The following is a 14,345-nucleotide window of genomic DNA, read 5'->3' as shown; positions in this document are numbered from 1 at the left end:
TCCTGGAGGAGCTAAGTGAAGGTCCACAGATGCTTAGAGAGGAAACCGCTGGCATCAGAAGCTGCCAATGGAAACAAAATCAGCAGATGCCAGGCACGTGCCCTCCCAGCTGACAGCTGTTCTGGATGGCATCAGCCTTTCTTGAGTGAAGATAGCCTCTTGCTGGTACCTTAATTTGGACATTTTCACAGCCTTAAAACTGTAAACTGGCAACTTAATAAATTCCCTTTTTAAAAGTTGTTCCAGGGTGGGCAATGGTGGGTCAGTGGCAGAATTCTTGCCTACCATGCCAGAGACCCGGGTTCAATTCCCAGTGCCTGCCCATGCAAAAAAAGATCAGTTAAAAGCTATTCCATTTCTGGTATATTGCATTCTGGCAGCTTTAACGAACTAATACACAAGGGAATTAAGTTGTCCTTCCTCTTAGCCAAGAACTTCTGGACTTCAGTTCTCACCATCTCTTAAAGCAAAAATGGCAGCAGCAGAGCACATACCTTCATGATACTCAAATGCAGTCAACTTTTGTTTCAAGGATGTAGAGAAAATGATGTGGAGAAGCATTTCCCCTAAGGCCTGAACAGCATTTGAATTGAGAGAGACTGTTTAGGATTATAATTCATGCTGTATTAACACCGAGTGCCAAACACCATATAGCAGTGGTACAGAGGTGTTCTCTAATATCTTTTTATGTGTGTTTGCAATATGCAAATCCATCTAAAAGGTAGGTCCCTGGGCATATGCCCTTTTAGCCTGCATGTAATTAGAAGGGTCTAAGAATGAAATAAAACACCAACTACAGACCTGGAAATAGGGAGATAAATGGATCTGAGCTAAGAAAGTGGCGATGGGCATGGAGCAAAGTAGATGTAGCTGTAATATTTAGAAGGAAGAAATCTGGAGGGCTCATTGATTGATAATGTCATTAATGGGTTAATTGTGGGCCATTCACTAAAATGGAGAACTCATCAGAAGAGGGAAGTTAAGGGAGAAAGACAGTGAGCTCCGCCTATCTATAGATCTCTGTAGGGCATTCATTAGACAATTCAGTTGACAGATATGCTAGTGTATAACTAGAAAGAGTGCAATTGAAAGCATACATTTAGGAACCATTGGCATAATGCTTATAATTAAAGCCATGGGGTAGACCAGATGGCCCATAGAGACTGTAAAAAGAGTGAGAAAATGGTCAACAATATTTGAGGGGTTTCAGTGGAACAGTGGAAACAGCTTGAAGGCAACAGGCTGAAGAATAAATTGAAAATGAGGATAGGCAATATTTTCAAAAGTTTGATATTGAAGGGAACCTGAGAAATTATTGTAGTGGGAGTTAAAATGGGCTCAGGAGAATGTTTTGTTGTGTTTTTTAATATATTGGGAGAAACATACTTGTGTTTAAATAACAGGGGATGCATGAGAAAGAATATAAAGAATCAAATGTGGACCCCAAGGAGGCAGGAAGGGCTGGGATCCAGGACACAGAAGGGCACATTTTTCACAGGAACATGAGAGAAAAGAAAGGGTGGGTAGAGATGGAAATACTGTAAATACAGGGATTTCCTCTTCCATGAAATCTGTTTTCCCTGTGGTATAGGAGAAGCTATTTGTGCTAAGAGTATTGCCAAAGGTTTGAGGAAGATAGAAAAGGTTTGAAATACCTGTTACAAAGAATTAGAAAGAAAACTGACTAAAGAAACTGAAATATGAGGACAATAGTGAATCCCCACTAGAGAATAGCTTTATATGTTTCTAGTTTCCACAAGTAGGCAACTGAAGGAATCGAAATCAAAATTTGATTTTCCCTTTTCTTGCTTTTACATAAGAGCAGCTCCTTTCCCACCCATATGGAGAGACCGGCGTCACCCACTTTCTCACTGGTTTTCCTCAAGTACGCCACCACCAGGCCCCGCTCCTGTGGGTGACATGCCAAGGAGAAGACAGACCCTACAAATCTGCAGTACAATTTTTAAGGCTACCTCATTTACATGTATTTAGTTAACTAGATGGTGTTTTGTTTTGTTTTTAACAGAGACAGCAATGTCATTTCCAGTGATGCCAGGTCCAATGGGAGCATAGACTGACCAAGACTGAGGAAGGGACTTGATTTCTCTACAAAGCCCACTGAAATTCTACCAGTACAGCAGGCAATTAACCAGCTGTGTATTCTCAGGGGCCGTGTTGGAAGTGCGTCTGCCTGGCTCAGAAGGCTTAGTTAGCCTCCTTCACTTACAGTAACATTCTCCGGCACATCTCCTCCAGCACATCTCCTCTGGCACACCCCATCATGTCCCTAAGGAATGGTGTGCCCCAAATCAAACGACTTATAGTGCTTCTGGTTTCCCACCACATCACTTTCCACAGAGAACTTCTGGTGAATTTAAACAATAAGGAAAAAGAAGAAACATGTTTAAGTAAATGAAAGATTTAGGCTAAGAGGAAATGCAGATAGTAGAGGGGTAAGATCATGGGGAAAATACACAAATGGAGAGGCCACAAAATCCTATAGAATTGCTCAAATTTGGCCCTGAGACCCTGCAACCAAAATAAAAAATAAAATCACAATTAATTAGGAAAGGCATGGCACCTATAAGAAAAGCCTTATAAATTACTCAGAAGAATCAAATCTTTTCTTGACTCTTGGATTTAAAGGAAACGCTTTATATGAATGTTTATTTTAAAAGCATACAGCCGTGTTCAGTAAGGTTGTAATAACATTCTCAACTATATCTCTACAATAAACACAATCTTGGAGGTTGAGAAATGTTTCTTCTGGGATGTACCACAATGCCAGTCAACAACATAACCTTAAAACATAATTTGGCATATCTGTGGGAGGCTTAGTGAGGTTAATTTTACAGAAAAGTAAGGTGTAAACCAACATCCCTCTCAGGGCTGGCTTAATGTAGCAGTGAAATTAAAGTGGTGGACAGACTATAAACATATGTCAAAATACACACAATGGAATATTATGCAGCCGTCAAAAGGAATGAAGTTTTGATACCTGCTACAACATGAATGAGTCTTGAAGACATCATGTTGAATGAGATAAGCTAGACACAAAAAGGCAAACACTGTATAATCTCACTGATGTGAAATACCTAGAAGAAATGAATTTCACAGAGACAGATAACAGATTATGGGTCACCAGGTGGGGGAGTGGGGGGGAATGGAAAGGCGAGTTAGTGCTTGAGGGGTGCAATATACGAGATGAAGAAAATGTCGGGGTGATGGGTTTGGTGATGGTAGCACAATATTGTGGGTGTAATTCATACCATTGAATTAATACCATTGAATAACTCTTGAAAGTGATTAAAATGGGAAATTTTGAGTTGTATATATGTTACAACAATTAAAAGTTTAACAAGTGCTAAGAAAATAATATATATATATTAATATATATACATTTATGTGTTATAAATATATAAAGATGCAGGTAAATTAATCCATGACTCAAAAATATTTTATATATATATATATTTTTTTGTATCAGACATAGAATATAGTGTAGGTCCGGGAGCACAGGAAAGGAAAAAGAACATGTGCTTTTGAGTGAGCTAGATTTGGGTTAAGAATCCAGCCGTCACTTAACAACTGAGTAACCTGCAATTGGTCAATTAACCTCTCCCAGACTTTGTTTCCCAGCGTAGAAACCCTCCCGAGCACCATCTCCCCCTCCCTGCTCCCTGCAGGTTATACCCAGCACATAAAGGCTGCGGGCACTGACCTCCATACTTAGACTACCCCGGCCATGCTCCCGCCTCTACCCATAGTGTCGCACAGCCTCACCCTGCCCTCCCTGAGCTCAGCGCATCTGTTTATGGCACTCCCAGGCGCGCGCATGTGCACAGACCCCAATCACGTCACTCAGCTCTGGGAACCGCACTTTACAGTAGTCCTAGAACTGCGCATGCGCACAGCCCTCAGCCTCACTTCCCAGCTCTGAGAAAGTGCCGACCTGCACAGCCGGGTCACATCTGCCCCCAATCCATGAAGGTGTAACACCGACCTACTGCCCCAGCTCTACGCATGTGCACAAAGGGCCCCACACCCTACACCAGCGCACACCAGGGTTACGCCCCCCAGACCGGTGCACCCGCACCGCTACATCCTCCCTGACCGCTGGGCACCCACATTCACAAGCACCAGCGTAACATCCCCAACCTGCACCAGATCTGCCCTGAAAGAAGTCACCACACTGAGAGCTCCACCCCGTGCCCCGCTCCCTGCTGTACAACCATCCTGCAAACACAAGAAAGGAGAAATTGGGAGGAAAACAGGGATCACAGTCCCAGGCAATTTCGAAGCCCAGCAGGACAAACGCCATTGGAGTCCAAAGACTGGGGTCGTGTGTGGACGGACGCTCTGTCCCCAGGCTGGAGGGACACCCCACCCCCTTCCATGCAGGGGGCAGCTGCTGAGCACCCCTTTATGGCCGGGAGAGCCCCAGCCTCTCCAAGCCTCGAGTTGTAGCCAGACTTTCCCCACGGGGCAGAAGGCGCAACCCTTCCAGTCACTGGGGGAGGGACCCGGGCATCCCATCTCACCAACGACTTGATGGAAGCCCCCTCTTGACCTGAGGAGACCCCCTCAGTCCAGACTCCTGTGTCTGTGGTTCTGTCCTTGAAGTCTGTGTTCCCTCATTTTCTTTAGTCTCCATCCCACAAAGAAATAGAGAAAAAAGAAAAATATCCGTACATCCCATGCTCCTTACTCTTCCCTCTCATTGACCACTAGTATTGCAATCTACCCAGTGTTTTTACCCTTCATCCCCCCCCCATTACTTATTTATTTATTGTCCTTATCTTTTACTCACCAGTCCATGCCCTGGATAAAAGGAGCATCAGACACAAGGTTTTCACAACCACACAGTCACATTGTAAATGCTATATCATTATACCATCATCATCAAGAATCAAGGCTCCTGGAACACAGCTCTACAGTTTCAGGTACTTCCCTCCAGCCCCTCCAATACATCATAAACTAAAAAGGGAATCTATGTAATGCCTAAGAATAACCTCCAGGGTAACTTCTCAGCTCTGTTTGAAATCTCTCAACCACTGAGACTTTATTTGGTCTCATCACTCTTTTGGCCTAGTAAGCTTTCTCGATCTTATGATGCTGGGTCCCTGCTCGTCCCGGGAAGTATATCCCACATTGTCATGGAGATTTACACCCCTGGGAGTCATGTCCCATGTAGGGGGGAAGGCAGTGAGTTCACCTGCTGAGTTGGCTTAGAGAGAGAGGCCACATCTGAGCAATAAAAGAGGGTCTCTGGGGGTGACTCTTAGGCATAATTATAAGTAGGCTTAGTCTATTCTTTGCAGGAATAAGTGTCATAGGGGTGAATCCCAAGATCAAGGGCTTGGCCTATGCATTTGGTTGTCCCACTGCTTGTGAGAGTATCAGGAATTCCCCAAATAGGGAAGTTGAATATTTTCTGCTTTCTCCCCGGTCCCCCAAGGGGACTTTGTGAATACTTTTTTATTAATTGCTCAAATCACTCTGGGATTTATTGGGGTATCACACTAACCCAGACAAACCAACAAGGTCTCATGCCCTATTCAAGATTCCATGTACTTATGATGTTCAATTAAACTGACCATACAAGTTAAATTAGGTAATGTACTCACTACCCAAAAGATAAATTTTGCACGAACTAAACATCTCTCCCTTTGGTCTCACACAAAAGTTAAAGTTTTAAAATATGTACCATATCATCCTTGACCCTGTATTCTGATTTACCTTAGTCCTATCCAGATCAGCTTCATTCATATCTCTAGTTGAAGTCTGATGACTTCTTCAACTTTTTAAACAGTTCTTGTACGGGGTAGTGCTGACTTTCATAGCTTCGGAGATCCAACTCTGAGTCTCAGGTGTCACATAACAAAGTTTCTGGGACTGGCCACATTACATACAGACAGCTCAGTATCTCAGAATTCAGGATTAACAGTTACACCTCCTGACTGCTGTCAGAGCTTACAATCTAGGATCCTTTACGAGAGGCCCCAACCTGATGACCCATGCTCTCAACTTCAATTCATATATTTAGTTCGTTTATTACATTCAGTTCATGTATTATAGTCAGTTTATATATTATAGTTAGCCCATATGAATGAGCATGATAATATTTATATTTCTGTTTCTGACATTTCATTCGCCACACAGTCCTTAAGGTTCACCCACCTAGTTACACGCCTCACAACTTCCTTCCTTCTGGCTGCTGCTGGGTGGTCCATTGTCTGCACAACCACAGTTTGCCTTCCTTCCCTTGGTCATTGCGCCCTTAGGCCACCTCCATCCACTGCCACAGAATCTCGGACTCTGCCCCCATAGACACCAGTGTGCAAATGTCCATTCCCGTCCCTCACTCAGCTCCTCCAGGTACACACTGAGCAACGGGGTTTCAGGATCCTACGGCAGCCCCACCCCAACCTCCTGGGGACCCACCCTACTGCCCTCCACGGGGCTGCACCCCTCATTTCCCTACCAGCAGTGAATAGGTGCATCTCTTTCTTTGCATTTTCTCTAGCACTTGTTTCTCTCTGTTCAATTTTTTTTAACTTTTTAAATTTTCTATTATAACATTTATACAAGCAAAGAAAAAAAAGCAATAATTTTCAAAGCACCCTTCAACAAGTAGTTACAGAACAGATTCCAGACTTTCCCATGGATTACCATTCCTTCGTCTCAGATTTTTCCATCTAGCTGCTCCAGAACACTGGAGGCTCGAAGAAATTTTCTCTTTCTATCATCACAATAGACTTTTTTTTCACGTTTGTGAAAAATAACATATATACAAAAGCAATACATTTCAAAGCACATTGTAACAATTAATTGTAAAACAGATTTCAGAGTTTGGTATGGGTTACAAGTCCACAATTTTAGGTTTTTACTTCTAGCTGCTCTAAAATACTGGAGACAGATATCAGTTTAACAATTCAGCATTCATACTCATTTGTTAAATCCTATCGTCTCTGTATAATTCCACTTCACCTTTGATTCCACTCTGAATTCATGACTTTATGTCCTTTTCCTGAGCGAGGCCCTTGTCTCCACCCAGTACATGAACTTAGGCCCTACAAGCCTGGCTGTGCCCACCCTGGGCCCGGGGCTGTGACCACCTGTCCCCACCACAGCCGGCCCAGTGCCCCGTGAGCACCGCCCACTGTGCCTGGTGTCCTCGCCCTGCGGGGGCTGCTGCCCGCGGGCCCAACTCCTGCCTCCCCCTGCTGCCGGGGTTGGGGGGACAGTCCCACCTTGGGGAGGGGCAGGGACTGCGTACGACCCTTGCCGGCGCTGCCCTGGTGGCCTGGACGGGGGACACCCGGCCTCTGGGGCCCTGGAGCGTCCAGCCCGGTGCCCTGGGGGGAGAAGCCTGTGGGGCCAGGCCAGGCGGCGGGCAGGGGCATGGGGACCCGTGCCTCCTGAGCCGTGGCCTGTGGGACAGAGACGTCTACTGAGGACGAGGTGGTGAGTGACAGTCTCAGTGACCTCCCACACAGGGCACCCCAGGGTGCGGTGGAGGCCCCTGTGCTGAGAGGCAGGGGCACCTGTCCTCCAGGGAAGGGGCAGCAGGGGGCCACACACGGAGCTCCCGGGTCTGAGGTGCAGACAAGCCCTGAGGCCAGGGGCAGAGGGAGCCCTGGGGTGCCAGGGACACGAAGCCGGAGGCACATCTGCCCAAGTTGAGGTCCCTCAAAAGTCAGCCCCCCTGGTCTCTGCAACACCCTCATCTTCCCTTTCAGCTTCTCGGGGTGATGGCTGTGGGACGAGGGTTTGTGCCTTGGGTATTGGGGGCCCAAGTGTGTCCCAGCTCTGCCCCAGTCCCAGGCCTCCCTCGAGGGTCCATCCCCGGCCGCAGTGTGGGCACGGCTGCCTCCCCGGGCCGTGGGGTCTCCTAGGAGCTTTGCTCCTCTGTCGCTGGCCCTGCGCACCTACCCCAGGCCTGACCGGTGCCTGCACAGGCCGCACGGAGTGGATGGGAGAAAGGGCGGAGAGCAGGGTTGGGGTGTGCCCTGTGCTCCCAGACCTTGGCACCATGCAGCTCCAGGTGGTTCTGACTGGACAGTCCATTTCCCACCAGGGTGGAAGCCAAGGGGTGTCAGGGCAACTGGTCTCTGGGCTCTCACCTCCCTAAGGGCTCACAGGTCCTCCCGAGAGCAGTTGAGACCACCATCCTTCTCCTGAGCTCGAGTGAGACAGGCGACATGCCCCTGGGAAGCAGGAGCCCTGGGAGGAGGCCTGGGGCTGGGAGGACGGTGAAGAGGCCTGGGGTTGGGGAGGACGGAGAGGAGGCTCGGGGGCTGGGAAGGACTGAGAGGAGGCCCAGGGCTGGGAAGGACTGAGAGGAGGCCCAGGGCTGGGAAGGACTGAGAGGAGGCCCAGGGCTGGGGATGCGGGGAAGGAGGCTCAGAGCCAGGGAGGACGCAGAGGAGGCCTAGGGCTGGGTGGTCCTGGACTTTTACACTGTCACCCTCAGGGACAGAAGATGCTCCTGAGCCCGGCTCCCAGGTCATCTGGACGCTGCTGGGTGGAGTCGCCGCTGTGACGCGCTGACGGAGCTGTGCCCTTTCCCTGTAGCCCCCAAGCTGCAGCCGCCTCAGTCACCCCACATGATCCACTGAGCCGGGGCTCCTGCCCCCTGCCGGGTGTGCTGGGGGCAGTTAGGACGGTGGTTCAGCCCTGTGGCCTGAGCACTGGTGCGCCCTGGTGGCCGCGGCCCAGCGTGTGGGAAACCTGTCCTGTGGGAAACCCGGCGCGATGATCCGAGGCTACACCCAAGAGGCGCAGCGCGTGGGAAGCACGTTCGTCATAACCCAGTGAGGCCCAGCAGTTTTCTGCGAAGTCACCAAGTACTGCCCCTGTGGTTTCAGCACACGCTGCTCTCCAGAGAAGCAAATTCACGTAAGCCAAGGGGAGCTTAAGCTTTCATGCATTTGTAACATCACCGAGTTTTTCACCATTTTGGAAAATTATGTCACCCTTGGCAATGCGCTTGTGGTATTTGTGTCATCAACACTTCTGTGTGTCTGCTTTTATAGCTGTCACATTCATGGAGATTTGGAGATTTTACACAAACACACACACACACACCTCTATTTAGCCCTTATTTTATTTATTATTATTATTTTTTTGGGGGGGTGCACGGTCTGGGAATTGAACCCGGGTCTCCCATATGGAAGGCAGGCATTCTAACCACTGAACCACCCGTGCACCGTAGCCCTTATTGTTAAATTGTCATATATAAATATATTGAATATTATCTTTCTTCTCATATCCAAACTTTATTACTCTAAAGATATGTAAGTTACCTATTTCACTATGCTGTCAAGTGTAGTTCTTCCTGAACTTTTGAACAAATATATGCATATATAATTATGACTTTCCTTTTATATCGCCATTATAGCCTAGGTAAATAATTTAATAATGTTAAATTATATTTAGGAGGAGAATTAAATCAATATAGAGAATTATTGTCTGGTAGCTTATATGACCTGAATTTTGTTTCGGGATAAAATTCGGGAACTTGTGAAATACTTACTACGCAGTGGAGGCCTCTGTCTGATCCAGTTTAGCACAGGGGTGACCCCTGAACTGTCCAGGTGGTGACCCCTGTGCTGTCTGGGGTGGTGGCCCCTGTGTCCAGGACAGTGGCCCCTGCACTGTCTGGGTCAGTAACCCCCTGTGCTGTCCGGATGGTGGCTCTTGCACTGTCTGGGATGGTGACCCTGTGCTGTCCAGGTCAGTGGTCTCTGCGCTGCTGAGCACTGGCCGGTGTGAACTGAGCAGTGCAGGACGTGGAAGGGACACTCCCAGTTTTGAGGACTTAGTGTGAAGAAAGAATGCAGCATATCGCATTAATAATTGTATTGGTAACAGGCCACCTCCATGAAGTGAAATGATAACATTTTAGATATATTGAGTTAAATAAAAGATATCATTACAATTAATTTCACCTGTTCCTCTTTACCTTGTAAAATGGGGGCAGCTAGAAAACATCGGCACGTTGCTCGCATTGCATCGGATGGCGCTGGTCTGCAGCAGTGGGCGAGAGACGTTTCTGGAGCTGGGAAGCAGCTGGAGAGAGGTGCCCAGGCCCTGGCCAGTTCTGGGCACAAACGGGGCCAGGGAGGCCATGGCTTCCGGCCTGGGGGGCTTTGGGTCTCTTCTTGTAGCAGCCCAGCACCCCAGAGTCTCTAGCCAGGAACCACCCCAAGCGCAGTGCTGCCTGCCAAGGGAGTCGGCTGGTCCTGCCACTTTCTGCAGACTCTGACGTTTCCACGTGGTATTAGAACACAGTTGTTACAAAGATGCGCAGTTTTCTCTAACTCCCAACTTCCACAAGCTATGTTTCTTCTCAGTTCACACTCACTACAGAAAATAAGTCTTACTTCGCTTGCACTTCAGGCAGGGAAGTCAGCACGTACTTGCTGTCATCTGAAACTGTGCACCGTGAAAACCGCCTGAACTGGCCATTGCTGATGGACCAGGTGTAGCCTTCGGCCTGATTTCCTGGCCCCGGTGTGCACCCAGAAACCAGCGCCGGGAGCCTGTTCCACCAGGCGAGCTGCCCGTGGGACCTGCGACGCTGGAGCCAACCCCGGCCTGACCGGCCCTCTTCAAGGGGAGACCTGCCTCCGGCCGTGAAGCCACCAGGACTGGCAACCGGGTGCTGGGCTGGGCACAGGAGGACGCTGCAGTGGCTCTCGCACTCCAGCCGGCAGGCAGGGCCAGCTCGGCCAGCAGCGAAGCTCTCGGGCGCGGGCCTTCGCTGTCACTGGGCTGTGGGACCGCAACAATGTCATTGCCGGTGCGGGGAAGTCCATTCCGAGCTGACCCGGGTTTTAGTCTCACGCCCGCGCTGGGCGGCCCCTTGGCTGGAGTCAGGGGCACCCACGCCGGGAGCGCGGGCGGTGGGGGCGGGGCTCCCCTCGCGGGCCAGGCGGCAGATGGGGTGAGGGCGCGAGCGGCCTCCCTGGTCTGGCGGTCGGGACCGGATGGCGTGACCCGGCGGCCGGGAGGCTTCCCCCTCTGCGGTTCCTTGGAGACCACCTCCCGCAGCTCCTGCCGGGACCGGTGGTGCCCTGACCTGCGGGAAGTCCCCTCGGGCAGGGGCAAGACGGCTCAGCCGTGGCGGCGTCCATGGTGACCATGTTGCCCGAGTGACATCCCCTATCCGAGCCCTCCAGCTCCACGGGTCCACAGGCAGCTCCTCCTTCGGGGCGATTCCAGGGACCACAGACCTGAGCCTTCCTTCGGGCCCCTCATCCCTGCTCTGCCCTGGCCCCTTGGAGCCTTTGGGGTCCACAGGCCCCAACAACTGGACACGAGGATGGAGAGAGCAGCACTGGCTACTCCAGATCAGTCCTCTCCGGTCAGCAGCTCATGCTGGTGGGGGGCCGCGTGGCCATCTTTGGCAAGTCCTCTCTGGAAGGACTCCCCGGGGTCCTCTGCGTTCCCGCCGCCCACGCCTCTGCCCCGAGGGAGCCTGGATGCACCTCCGAGACTCCAAGACGCAGAAGCAAAACACAGAGTGGCGGGGGGAAGCCAAGCGCGTAGGACAGCCATTAGCTCAGAGGCGTGACTCACTAAAGCCTTCGCTTCTGTGTCAACACACCCGGTAACCACACCCAACCGCGCGTCCCGGTGACCGGGAGCATCTGTGTCCCTGCACCGTCGGAGCTGCTCCTAAGCCCCTCGGTCTTCTTCGTCCATCCACAATTGCGACTGCTGGACAAAAGCCGCTTGGAGGTGAACGTGCGTTTGTCCGCACCCGGAGCCCGCGGTCTGTCCGACGTCTCTTCCGTGGCGGCCCCGGCTCGGGGGCGGTCATGGGGTTGGTGTGGGTGCCGGCTGCGGGCGCGCGCTCTCCCCGGCCCCGCGGGCCACCGCCTCTCCGCCTCCGCGGCCCTGCATGAGACCCCCTTCCACGGGAGGGGCCAGGCCGCAGCCCAGGCCGTGCTGCGGGGACGCGGGAAGCGGCGGAGCCACGCGGGACCCACGCCTGCCTGATTCGGACGCCAGGCCGCGGCCCGAGTGCCCGGACATGCGAGGCCAGAGCCCGTTGCCCAGTGGGCGCCCCCCCCCCCCCATTGGACAGCACCCTCCTCGCCGGGGGGGGCCCTGCCCGCCCTGCCCCGGGCTCAGGCGGCGCCGGGCCTGTCTCCCCGCTGTGCTCCCCGCTCCGGGGCCGCTGGCATCGCCTCCCTCTGTGGTCGGGGTTTTTCACTCTTTCTTTGGAACAAACCAGGTTCATGAAGGTCCAGTGAAAGTGTTTATTTTTCGGGCACATCATCAGGAAGGAGGGGCAGGAAACACACTGCAGAGCCAACGGGGGCCCCGGCACCCCTAACCCAGCCCGGGCTCCCCTTTGCGCGTCCGGGCGCCCGCCGAGCGTCTCCTCCGGACTGGGCCCCGCGGGACCTGCCGCGCCCGCGCTCCGAACGCCAGGCTCTGCAGCGACTCTGCCAAGTGCTTTCGGCAGGGGGACACGCACACTATCAGCAGCAGCTTCGCGTCGCCTCCTTAAAATTAAGCTACACGTGAGGTGAAAAAGGTCCAGGAAACCAGATGGCAGCTCCAAGCGCCAACCCCTGCGCAGGGGGGGAGGGGCGCAGCTGTGGGGGGCTGGCCACGCGCTGCAGGGCGCGACCACGGCCCCCCACCCCCACCCCCATCCCCAGGGCCCAGGGGCACCACTGCCACCGCCAGCCTGCGGCAGGGAGCCCGCAACAGGCTTCTCCTTGGTGCATTCTGCTATGAATAAAGGGGAAGGAGCAGGGCAGACGGGAGGAAGGGAAAAGGAAAAAGAGTAAAAGGCAGGAGGGAGGGGACCCTGAGGTCTGCTTGGCAGGGCTGGGGTCCCCCTCACTCACCTCCCACCCTGAGACCCTCAGACGCCTCATGGCCCCTCTCCCCTGCACAGCCCGCTGCTGGGGGACAGTGGCTGGCCCGAGCTGGGCTGCCCACTCCGAGGATCTGGGGGCCTTGGGTCACAGGGGCCAGAGGGGCTCTCTTCCCAGGACAGGAGCCAGACAGGTGAACTGCTCTGCCCACTTTCTCACCTGTGGGGGAGGCCCTGGCAGCCATGGAAACAAGGAGCCCAGGAGCAGGCCCGGGGGCATCCCAGGGCTCAGCTGCAGCTCTGGTGGAGAGAAGCCCCCCAGGCCCTGCTGTTTCTCTCTCTCTCCCTCCGCGGGGTGGGAGCTGCAGCCGCCTCCCAGGACGCCTCCCTGCACTGCCTTACGCTCTCCCAGGGAAGGAAGAGTCACTTCCCTGCCGGGCCCTCCTGCCCTCCTCCGTGGCTCCTGCTGCCTGCTGGGCCACCCCGGAGGGACTCACTGGCCTGCTCCCGGGCGCTGTTTCCAAGATGGTCCAGCCCTGTCTCATGGGGCAGTTGAGTCACGGAGCCCAGTACCAGGGAGCCCACATGCAAGTGGCAGGAGTCCCCTCGCTGGGCACAATCATGCTCTCCCACCCCTCTGGGTCCCCTGCCTCTGCTTCATGGGCTCCAAACTGAGGGGAGCCACTTGCTGGGCCAGCTCTGCCCATGTCCCCTGCTCCTGCCCAGGCTCGCTCATGCTGCCCCTCCAGGCCTGCCTGGACCTTAGGTTGTCTCTGCCTGAGGCCCCGATATTTGTAAAGCAAAAGCAGGGCAAGCACAGGACGTGGCCCAAGGCCTCTCAGAAAGAAGCGGCCCCACCCACGGCGCTCCTGGAGCCCTCACCAAGCCCGACAAGACGGAGATCCAAAAGGCCCAGCAGCCACCAAGAAACTCAGCCCCACGGACAGGCAAGTCATACCCACAGTAAACGCAAACACCCATGGGAGGCAAAACAAAAGGCTTGCAAGTTGTCCAATTGCAACAGCAGTGCCAGGCAGAGGAGAGGACAGAAGGGCAGTGACCACGAGCCAGTGACTCCTGAGAGGAGGTCAGACTTGATGGGCCATGGATGGAGGCTGGCCTCTCCACAGGGCACCCAGCCATGGCCCTGAGAGGGGACACAGGGGACGGGGGTGCACTGACCAATAGAGTCCTGGAGCAGGTGGGTGAGCTTGCTGTCCCGGTAGGGGACGTGGGCACGGTGCTCGGCCAAGGCGTCCAGCACACCTGCGAGGGCCGCCAGGCTCCGGTTTATGAACGCAGTCTCCCGCAGGGCTGGTCCCGTCACCCCAGACACACCTGCAGACCAAGACCCGGTCATAGCTGGCATCAGACTCAGGAGAGAGCAGTACGCAGGTGGAGGAAAAGCCACACGAGGCCTCTCCGGAAGGGCGAGCTCGTGACCGGGGGAAGACAAGGGCAGCGAGTCCACTCAGCTCGGCTCTGCACAGACAGAGGAGCTCCT

At 53.0% G+C, this 14,345-nt stretch overlaps 1 protein-coding gene across 8 annotated transcripts in view; it reads right to left on the bottom strand.

Moving 5' to 3' along the window:
* The window catches only part of KIF25 (kinesin family member 25), a 107,745-nt gene that overhangs the window by 5,237 nt on the left and 88,163 nt on the right, over positions 1-14,345 (bottom strand). For 7 of the 8 annotated variants that reach the window (XM_077120874.1, XM_077120871.1, XM_077120867.1 and 4 more), the window contains 2 exons: positions 14,024-14,179; positions 12,264-12,521 (listed from right to left, as the gene is read on the bottom strand). In XM_077120874.1, coding sequence (XP_076976989.1) covers positions 12,346-12,521; positions 14,024-14,179 — 332 coding nt within the window. In that variant the 3' untranslated portion in view covers positions 12,264-12,345. Of the gene's footprint in view, positions 1-12,263; positions 12,522-14,023; positions 14,180-14,345 lie in introns of those variants that run through there. The other variant, XM_077120873.1, reaches the window with a different exon arrangement.

The sequence above is a fragment of the Tamandua tetradactyla genome, chromosome 11, assembly GCF_023851605.1.
Source record: "Tamandua tetradactyla isolate mTamTet1 chromosome 11, mTamTet1.pri, whole genome shotgun sequence".
In the NCBI taxonomy this organism is placed as follows: Eukaryota; Metazoa; Chordata; class Mammalia; order Pilosa; family Myrmecophagidae; genus Tamandua; species Tamandua tetradactyla.
This window is presented reverse-complemented; position numbering and strand designations above follow the sequence as displayed.